We start from the raw sequence: 11,132 nt of genomic DNA on the forward strand, positions 1-11,132 counted from the left end.
ATCCAGTGAAGGGCAGTTCCATGGGTGAAAATGGCTTGTTAATGAATAAGATCAGAGGAGAATGGCCAGACTTGTTCAAGCTGACAAGAAGGCGACAGTAACTCAAAACATTAGTGTGCAGAAGAGCATCTCTGAACGCACATGTCGAATGTTGAAGTGGATGGACTGCAGCAGCAGGAGACCATGAACATCCACTCTGTGGTACACCTAATAAAGTTGTCACTGAGTGTACCTTTCTCCATTACTGCTAATTGATTGTGCAATATAGAGATCAGCACCAAATTATGGCTTACCAAATCCATTTGAAGTTTTATTTGTACTTTTTATGAATTTGCTACTTGTGATTTTTTTTGTGTGAATTTACATCTCTAAATGACTAATACACTCATAGTCAGTTGAAACCAGTCTCTAACAAGTAGGTGGCACCTAATTCTTCCTTGGAAAAGAAATCACTAATTCAACCTTAACTACTCTGAAATCCATGCCATTTACATAGCTATTTTATATTTGTTATTATCTTCTGATAGTTTGTCATAGAATTGTTCCTATCAATCACCTCTGATTTTACAAATGCTACAGTTCTTGCAATTTTTGAGTACAAATACTTCATGTAAGTATTAGTAATTCCAAAAAATCCCTGTGGACCGTCACTTCAGCCTTCTGCCAGGTTTCTAATTTTTAAATTGTCTATTTGATTGCTGTCTCCTGACTTCATGTGCTTAACATCAGTCAAGTCTACTTTGTAGAAATTAATCAATTACTTCTTGAAAGTCTCTGAATATTAATTACTTTCATTTCTATCACCACTTTCATGGTTGCCTCTGCAAAAAATTCAAAACATTTTGTTAAAAATGATGTATCTGAAATCTATTCTGACTCCTCTTTGAATGCACTTTTGTTGAGATTCCTTTCTTATGACCAACACTGAACCATCTGGTCTACTATTTCTGCATTTAAATAGGAACCACCAAATGGCTGGTTCCCATTTAGATACAGAAATAGCATCACCTGTTTGTAGGACTTCAGACAATGCAAGTGGACCAGTATTTCTAAAATAACATCCATATTGTGATTTTCTGTAGCACAAACCCCCTTTCCCTGTTGAATCCCATGTTATAAGTGGAGATATATGCATACATTGCTTTTTTCTGAAATTAAGCAATTTTATTGGAGATGACAAAGTGAACCACAGCTATTATTTAACATCAGGCTCAGGAAATGGATGAAGTTTGCATGAAAGAAATAACAAATTTTATCAATTTTATTTACATATACATTAATGATTTAGACAAAGGGATTAAAAGTAGCATTAGCAAATTTGCAGATGACACAGAGCTGGGTGGCAGTGTGAAATGTGTGGAGGATGTTGCGATAATGCAGGATGACTTGGGACAGGTTGGGTGAGAGAGCAGATGCAGTTTAATGTGGATAAATGTGAGGTTATCCATTTTGGTGGCAAGAACAGGAAGGCAGATTACTATCTGAATGGTGTCGTTAGGAAAAGTGGAAGTACAATGGGATCTAGGTATCCTTGTTCATCAGTCACTGAAAGTAAGCATGCAGATACAGCAGGCAGTGAAGAAATCTAATGGCATGTTGGCCTTCATAACTAGGAGAGTTGAGTATAGGAGCAAAGAGGTCCATCTGCAGTTGTACAGGGCCCTGGTGAGACCACACCTGGAGTATTGTGTGCAGTTTTGGTCTCCAAATTTGAGGAAGGACATTCTTGCTATTGAGGGAGTGCAGTGTAGGTTCACAAGGTTAATTCCTGGGATGACGGGACTGTCATATGTCGAAAGATTGGAGCGACTGGGGTTGTATACACTGGAATTTAGAAGGATGAGAGGGGATCTGATTGAAACATATAAGATTATTAAGGGATTGGACACGCTGGAGGCAGGAAGTATGTTCCCGCTGATGGGTGAGTCCAGAACCAGAGGCCACAGTTTAAGAATAAGGGGTAGGCCATTTAGAGTGGAGTTGAGGAAAAACTTTTTCACCCTGAGAGTAGTGGATCTGTGGAATGCTCTGCCTCAGAAGGCAGTGGAGGCCAATTCTCTGGATGCTTTCAAGAAAAAGTTAGATAGAGCTCGTAATGATAGTGGAGTCAAGGAATATGGGCAGAAGGCAGGAATGGAGTACTGATTGTGGATGATCAGCCATGATCACAGTGAATGGCGGTGCTGGCTCAAAGGACTGAATGGCCTACTCCTGCACCTATTGTCTATTGTCTATTTCTAGTCACTCAATATCATGGGGCAATAGGTTTGGGTATGATGTTACCTGGTGACTGGGCTGGCAATCACAGCCAAGTACCTCCTCTGCCATGTCTTCTCCAATCCATGGATATGCCAACAGACATCTCAGTAAGTAGCGTTGACACTCTTTTCATGTGCAAGGTACTTTCTCTGAAGCTTGTGAATTTGAAAAACATTTAGGAAGTGGTGATATCGTAGTAATGAAAAAGGTGGTGCAGGAAGGGTTCGGAAGAGGAGGAAGTAAAAACTGAGGGATTATTTTAAGGAGTTGAGCAATGGATACTGCAGTTTCCATTACGCACTGCATCGGTGAAATGCCCCACAGTACTGAATGCCTAAAATTAAAAATCAACAAAATTTGTTGTTTCTTTCAAATTGCTTTCACATTATCTCATCCACATAATTTCCACAAGTGCCAGTTTTATACGGTATCTCAAAATTCTGGTGGCGTTGTATGAACTCTGCAAGGGTGAATTTCCATTAAACAAACAGCTGTAATAAGACCAGAAGACATAGGAGCAGAATTAGACCATCTGGCCCATCGAGTCTGCTCTGCCATTCAATCACGACTGATCCTTTTTTTCTATCTCCTCCTCAACCCCAGTTCCCGGCCTGCTCCGCGTAACCTTTGATACCGTGTTCACTCAAGAACCTGTCAATCTCTGGCTTAAATACACTCAACAACCTGGCCTCCACAGCTACATGTGGCAACAAATTCCACAAATTCATCACCCTTTAACTGAAGAAATTTCACTGCATCTCTGTTTTGAAAGGGTGCCCCTCTATCTCGAGGCTGTGCCCTCTTGTCCTAGACTCTCCCACCTTGGGAAACATCCTTTCCACATCTACCCTGTCTAGGCCTTTCAACATTCAAAAGGTTTCAATGAGATCCCCTTCATCTTTCTGAATTCCAGTGAGCACAGATCCAGAGCCATCAAACATTCCTCGTATGATAACCCTTTCATTCCTGAAATCATCCTTGTGAACTTCCTCCGGACCCTCTCCAATGCCAGCACATCTTTTCTAAGATGAGGTGCCCAATACTGTTCACAATACTCAAAGAGAGGACTCACCAGTATCTTATAAAGCCTCAGCATCACATCCTTGCTCTTGTATTCTAGACGTCTTGAAATGAATGCAGGGATTGCCTGTGTCTCCTTACAAAGATGAGGATGTTTTTTACCAAGTTTGAATAACATCTTTATTTTAACCCTTACAATTTATATGTTTACTCAATTGATCCCTTCTTCCTCTACCACCAACCTCACTATTATCCCTTTCCATTATCTATTATTGTAGCTCCTTACTACTCACGCTTTATTTTCCAATTTCCTTTACTTTTCCACACCCTTACATCCACATCCATCCCAACCCCAATCAATACTCCATTGCTGCTATTGTGATATCATGGCCACCATCTCAACTCTCCCATTGCTGACCAGAAAAAAATTTCAGATGCTGTAAATCCAAGCAACAGACACAAAATGCTGGAGGAACTCAAGCAAGCCAGGCAGTATCCATGGAGATAAGTACCGTGAATGTTTTAGGCCGTGAACCTTCGCTGACAGGTCTAGGTCTGAAACGTCGACTGTACTTTCTCCATGGATGCTGCCTGGCCTGCTGAGTTCCTCCAGCATTTTGTGTGTGTTGCTTCTCCCATTACTGCCCTGACCTGGTGTGGAACAAGAACAACACAGGACCACAGTGATGTTTGAAGACTCAGTCTAGTTCAGTACTGTCTAATAAGAATAACAACTTTCTTCTTGAACCAAAGTTGCATAAATAATTAATTATAAAACAATTCATAGCATATTTAAATACATCAGTCTCATTTTTTTCATAAAGGTACTGTCAGAATTTGTCTAAGGGACTTAAAATCATTGCTTTTCTACAGTGATCCGATAAGTAGCATGTAGAGTATTTAGAAATTAAAAAGAAAGTTGGTTTATAGTCACTGAGATACTGCTCCTCATGTAAATTGTCCTTGTCATCTTATCAGGCACAGTAGAGCTCAGTTTTCAGATCAAATGCAGGCGAGAGGTGGCCTTCACAAGTTAGAGTGGGGTCAGATGAAACCTTTGAACAAAACAGGTGTTGGTTCAGCTCAGTACTTTATTCAGGCTGGGATGCTTGGCATAATATCACATGTGAATCATGTGGTTAAGGTTTCTGTACTTACAGAAATGGTTAGGTTGGGTCAGGTCTGGTCATGAGAAATACTAAAGGTACTCAGATTTGGTTCAGGTTCCAAGTTCACACTGGCTGTGTTCGCAATATCTCTAATGCAGACGGACTACAGTTTGCACATACCAATCCATATCCCAACCTCCAAGAAAAGAAATCTACAGTCTGTAACAGTGAGTCATCATTTCAACAGTTTCTATGGGAATGAGTTCAACATAACTGCCAACATGAAAATCATTAGTAACTACATTATATACTCAGGTGTCCATGGCAAACATTGGCAGATTTTATTCCCTTTGTAGATCAGGTGGAATAATTTCTTTTTAGTTCGAAGACTTAGGAGAAAAATCAACAATGTCTGAATTCATTTTTTTAAAAATCAGTTTTACCTCCTACCTCCTATTTAGAAAGTGTTCAATTTTTCAAAGTTGTCGTTCTATGTATACACCATCAGGAGTAAATCTCAATAACTAATGGTTAGATGGTACCTAGCTGAGATAAGCACAATCTTACAACCTCAAGATTTTGCAACTTCAATTCCCACCAATGACAAGATTTCTGACTTCATTTTATTCTCATTTCCCCAAGGGTACTGAGGTCAATTACAGCATATAAATGTAATATTGCTCTGCTCGGAAGAAGAAAGGAAAGTTCGGGGTTGCTTACCATTATGCACTGCTCTTGAATAAAAATAACAAGCACAGGATCAGTCCTGACTGTAAATCACCACTTCCTGCTTTCAAACCCCATGACACAATGGTCAAGACCTATGTACTAAATTTCAATTGGACATGCTGTTGAAGGCATGTCTTGACTGCAAGCAAACCCCTGTAGTTATTTTGACTGATCAATTATTGAAAAAAGGTACGGATATGGCTCATTCTCTGTACTTCAGAAACAATTCATATACTTCAGACAGCTCAAGTCTAAAAAGTTGTATTGATTTTTATGCCCATATTATCCACAGTTAGCTTAAAACTACTTAAAGGTTTCATTAATGTGTTATAAATTTTCTTCTTCTCTCTGAATAACTTAAATTCTTGTTTGCAATATTGCTGTGCTAACTTCCTGAGGAAATCCATAAATGGGAGCTAATTGGATCATGCACCTCTTAAGCAGTTTAGTCTAAAAAAAAGTACTTACTGATTTAGTGAATTTAAAATCAAAGCCAGCATTGCTTGAATGTGGACAGATTATTTGTCAGGAGACTAAGAGACATAACAGTACATACTGGCCAAGACATCAGTGAAGCATCAGCCTCACCTTCTGTGGAAAAGCAACAAGCATGTGGTGTGGCTCTGAGTCATTACTGATTTGATTGATGGGGCAGGTGGGAAGACAAAGGGGCCCAAGGTCACATTAGATCACTGGGCTACAACAGAACTGAAAGAACCCATTTATAAAAGAAAGTACTCAAGTCCGCTGGAACAACAAAAAATAGCCATGAAGTGAAATTCAAATATGTATCAAGGGTCAGCCCTACCCTAAAGGGACAGTGTCAAGATATCAACATGTTTGCAAAGTAGACTCTATTCTAAAGATAACTTGCTCTGAAAAAAAATTCATTACAGGTCAAGCATGCCAAAAGGGCAAAGGGTGTTTCAGCTATCATTTTTACTGAATCCAATAACTGAGTGGTTTCAACACAGGAGGAGAGAATCATCCAGTGAGTCCCCCTCCTGTTTTCTCATCAGAGCACTGCATATTCTCTCTTTTCTCAAACGTATGCAGCTTCCTTTTGAAGGCTATAATTAAGTTTTCCTCTGCTGATACTGCTGGCAGAGCCTTCCAGATCTTAAACACTTGCATCTTAACAAGAAACTTTTCTACAGTTTTGGTTCTTTTGCCCATTATATTTTTTCTATGTCTCTTTGTTCTTGTCCCCTCCACCATAGAAAATAGTTTCTCTCAACCAACTTTTTTCAAACCCTTCATGATTCTGAATACCTATATCAGGTCCCCCATGCAATTCCTTCTGCTCTAAGGAAATCAACCCCAGTTTGTCATATTCAGAATTCCTTGCCCCCATTTCCAGGATCATTTTAGTAAATATCTTGCACAGAAGAAACACATTGTTTTTTTTTCTGAGGCTGCGTTTATAAAAGTTGATCCTAACCTTGCATTCCTCGTTCATGTATTCTTATGTCTTGATTTGTGAAGCTCAGTATCGTATTTGCTTTTTTAACAATGTTCTCAGTCTATCCTGCCAACTACAATGAATTACGTGCAAACACTCCTAGCTCTCTGCTCTTGTGTCCCTTTTAGGATCACACTATTTGGTTTATATTGGCTCTGCTGAAACTCCCAATCAAAATGTAAAATCTTGTATTTTTCAATATTAAGATTCACCTGGCATCAATGCACCCATTCCACTACCCTACCTACACCTCCTTGAAGACCATTAACTTCCTCTGCAGAGATCATTACATCTCCAGTATCTGTAAGTTGGAAGTTGTCCCTTGTACATTAAAGATCAAGTCATTAATATTTACTTTGAAAGTAATATTCATAGAACAGTGCTGTACCTGATGGAACTGCTATCCACAGCTCCATCAACAAAAATACTTCTACTACTGATTTGGCATGACATCTAAAACTTTGACAAACTTCCATAGTTGCATAGTGGAGAGTATATTGACTGGCTGCATTACAGCCTAGTATGGAAGCACCAATGTCCTTGAATGAAAAATCCTACAAAAAGTAGTGGACACAGCCCAGTCCATCCTGGGGAAAGCCCTCCCAACCATTGAGCACATCTACATGAAATGCTGTCACAAGAAATCAGCATCCACCATTAGGGAGCCCCACCTCTCAGGACATGCTCTCTTCTTGTTGCTGTCATCAGGCAGAAGTGTCTTAGGACTCGTACCACCAGATTTAAGAACAGTTGCTACTCCTCAACCATAAGACCCTTGAATAAAAGGGGATAACTATGCTCACTTGCCTCATCATTGAACTATTTCCACAACCAATGATCTCACTTTAAGGATTCTTTATCTTATGTTCTTGTCATTTATTGATACTCATTTATATTGGCATTTGCACAACTTGTTTTCTTCTGCTCTCTGGTTGATCTTTCATTGATCCTGTTATAGTTACTATTCTATAGATTTGTTTAGTATGCCCAAGAGAAAATGAATCTCAGGGTTGTATATGGTGACATATATGTACTTTGATAATAAAATTTACATTGAACTTTGATATCTGTCATATCCTGTCTATTCTATTCTGTTCTATTTTATGCACTCTCCTTTTATTGTACAGGGAGTTCCCACTTTAACTACCCCACATTTTCCTTCATGGGAATATATTTAATCTATCGCTGACAAAGGTAAAACTGCACTGAACCATTGGTGTGACATGGTTGGCTCACAATAAAGTTAGCTCCCAGAAGCTGTGCAGTAAAGAAGTGGCACTGTGGTGTAGTCGTTAGTGAAATGCTCTTCCAGTGCCAGCAAGATGGGTTCAATTCCCACTGCTGTCTGTAAGGAGTTTGCACACTTTCCCTGTGACCATGTGGGTTTCCTCCAGGTGCTCTGGTTTCCTCCCACCATTCTAAAGACGTATGGGTTAATAAGGTTATTTGGTCACATGTGCATAATTGGCAAGCATGGGGTCCTTGGCTAAAAAGGCCTGTTACTGAGTATTTCTAAATAAATAAGTCTGCAGTACATTCATGAAGCATTTATGCAATGAGGCCAATTCTCCCAAGTTGGACAATTGTCCTATTTACACAAGGCAGATTCTACAGCAGCTAATTGAACTAAGGTCACTGCTTGTAATCCTGTGCAATCCCAACATTTTATTTGCCATTTGCTGGACCTTCCTCAATGACTTGGGAAGTATATGGAATTGAGCAAGTAGTTAACATTGCATAGTGAGTAGCTGGAAAGTTGTATTTCATGAAGCATTAGCTTTCCAAGGGAGATGTGATGAAGATCATGCATCCGGGAAGGTCACAGCAGCCAGATCGGCAGCAATACCATATTTGCCTTTATTATAACCTCAGCCGACAACAGTGTCACAGGATGCAGTGCAGTTTGATGTGTAACCTACCCTAGAAACTTGCCATTTCAGGATTCCCTTCATACTCAGTAACCTCCTTGCCAGCATCAACTATGGATGCATCAACAAACAATGTGGAAGTTTGCAGAAATACTTATCTAACAAATATTAGCTTTAACTTAGTCAGGCCACTTTAGCTCCACTGGCAGCACTCGACATGTTCCGATCACAGCCAATCGGAAGCAGGAACCGAAGACTACATCTGCAGTCTGTCCGGCGGAAGCCACCTGAATCACGAAAAACACTTTAGATACTCCATGCAGGTCCTTTTTTCTTCCCCAAATGAAGCTTCGACATCAAGAGGAATGGTACTTGGTCTCATAATGAGATTGCGTCTCACTTCTGAAAGAGGTTTTTAAATTCATGAAGATTAAAGAGACGATAAAGCCGAACCATTGCCATTAGAAGAGGGGTTCAGAACTAAGGAATAAAGAATGAAGCCTATTAGAAACCGCCCCCCCCCATGGGGTGGATAGGATCTGAAATGCACTACCAGAGATCGTGAAAAATGAAGATTCAATTAAAGGGCTCACAAAGGGGCTAGATAACCGGGGGAGGGGGGTAGGGGGGCTATGGGGAGAAAGTAGCGAAATGCGACTAGCCGGATTGCTCTTCCGTAAAGCCAGCATGTACTTGGCGGGCCGAATGGCCTCCTTCGGTTCTGTAGCCATACTGTGACTCCTGGGGAATGCTGAAGGATAATAAAGTGATCGTACGGCGAAGGGAGATTACAGAGTGGGAAAGGTAACTTAATAACTAACACGCACCTACTTAAGTAAACATGGACTCAAAAAATATTTTTCGTTTTCACTGAAGAAATCCTTCCTTCATTTGGACAGGCGGAGAAGAGCCTAACACTTCAATCTGTGCAACCTCGCGGCACTGGTTAAACGAAGCTATATTCTGATGCTATTTATAGTTACAAAGGTAGTTACATATACTACCTTTGTATTTTAAAATATTCTCCATCAATTAATACCATATCATTTTCAGCACCAAATGTAAATGCAGAACAAAAATGGCCAGAGGAACCTGGTCGATGTCAGCAGGTTTAAAAACATGAGAGATCCACTTGGTTTCTTCCATTGGCTTCAATGTAATTCACTGAAATTACTGGTGAGTTAAATGAACCCTCGGTAAAATGGCCAAACGTTGGAAGGCGCTGGTTGCGGTCCCAGAATCTTACAATTATTCAATATGAATGAAAGTGAGCGGGGAGGACTGGCTCCCTTACCTATGCATAGCGGTGCCGTAGTGTTTCGAGACTCCTCGCTTCCTTCCCGGATAGCCCCTGCCATCTGCCCTCAGCACGCATAGAAGCACACACAGCGTTTTCAGCCCACTCATAGCCAAGCGGTGCGAGGAAGCGAGCGTCCAAACGCTCGGTGTAGCTCCGGCTCCGACTAAAGAGTAACACCGCTAAGCGGCAGCGCCCCGCTTCTCCCCGCACACTCGAGAGCAGAGCAATGATCTAGACGCGAAGAGGGGTAAGTGGAACTGGGAGGGGAACACAGTCCCAGACCCAGCCTCCAATGTAGGAGACGGAGGAAGTCCCGGCGGTGAGGAGAGAGGGACCGGGGCTTGTGGGCAAGGTGGGATGAAAGGGAAATCACCGAATCCACATTTAGCGTAGAGCAAGGAGTACAGGGGAGGTGGCGATCCCGGTATCCACACTCGAAGTCACCCGGAGTAGAGTGGTGATGGAGGTATAAAATGCTTGGTCCCAGGCAAGGGAAAATGGAATGAAGATCCCTGATCCCACAACTGGGTATGGGCATCCCAATTCTTGCACAGGGAGAAATCCTGTTTCCCCATATTGTTCCCATATGTGTGACAGAGTGGTGAAGATAAACCCTTTACTACCCACTGCAAGGTGAAATTATGATTATGGTAATACACACAATGTGCTGGAGCAGCTCAATAGGTCAGGCAGTATCTATGGATGGGAATAAACAGTCCATGTTTTGGACCGAGACCCTTCATCAGGTCTTGGCACAAAGTGTCGACTGTTTTTTCCATCCATAGATGCTGCCTGACCTGCTGAGCTCCTTCAACACATTGTGTGTATTTCCCTAGATTTCCAGCATCTGCGGTACCTCTGTCTCTTCTGATTATTGCCTCTTACTATTGCACAAGGGACATTAATGCATTGGTGTTGATGCTCCCTTGTTTATAGTGAGGGGGGAGGACTCTACCCAAGATGTGTGCCTCTGCCCTCGCATTGGGCATTGTACCTTAATGGCCATTAGGGACTTTATCCTTAACTCTGCCAACCACTGTAGTCAAGTTCTGACCCTCCCATCTCACACCAGGAAGCCCTACATCCCAGATCGAGGAGATGTCTGACTTCAGATGGAAAGCGTATGTTTATCCTGGGCAGAGCAGTCTGCAAATACACAGGAGATTTCTGGCAACTTCTCAAGATCGTCTTCATTCTTCTTTAGTGGTTTATACCTTCGAAATGAAAACAATGACAAGCCCTTTCCATCAGCATTAGAGGATGATATATTTCTATCATGCACATAATCTGTGTCTCAGTTTAGGAAATTAGCAGTCTCTTCATATATTCCTCAACCATCATGTACGTAAGAAACATGTTCTCAGTAAAAACATTTGGATCCTTTG

General features: G+C 41.2%; 1 protein-coding gene across 1 annotated transcript in view; it reads right to left on the reverse strand.

Moving 5' to 3' along the window:
• The window catches only part of LOC140204675 (von Willebrand factor C and EGF domain-containing protein-like), a gene marked incomplete at its 3' end in the record, with an annotated part of 363,358 nt that extends 353,573 nt beyond the window's left edge, over positions 1 to 9,785 (reverse strand). The window contains exon 1 of the mRNA XM_072271366.1: positions 9,742 to 9,785. Coding sequence (XP_072127467.1) covers positions 9,742 to 9,749 — 8 coding nt within the window. The remainder of the gene's footprint in view (positions 1 to 9,741) is intronic.
• Between the last annotated feature and the right edge of the window lie 1,347 nt (positions 9,786 to 11,132).

Source organism: Mobula birostris, chromosome 11 (genome assembly GCF_030028105.1).
Source record: "Mobula birostris isolate sMobBir1 chromosome 11, sMobBir1.hap1, whole genome shotgun sequence".
Taxonomy (NCBI): Eukaryota; Metazoa; Chordata; class Chondrichthyes; order Myliobatiformes; family Myliobatidae; genus Mobula; species Mobula birostris.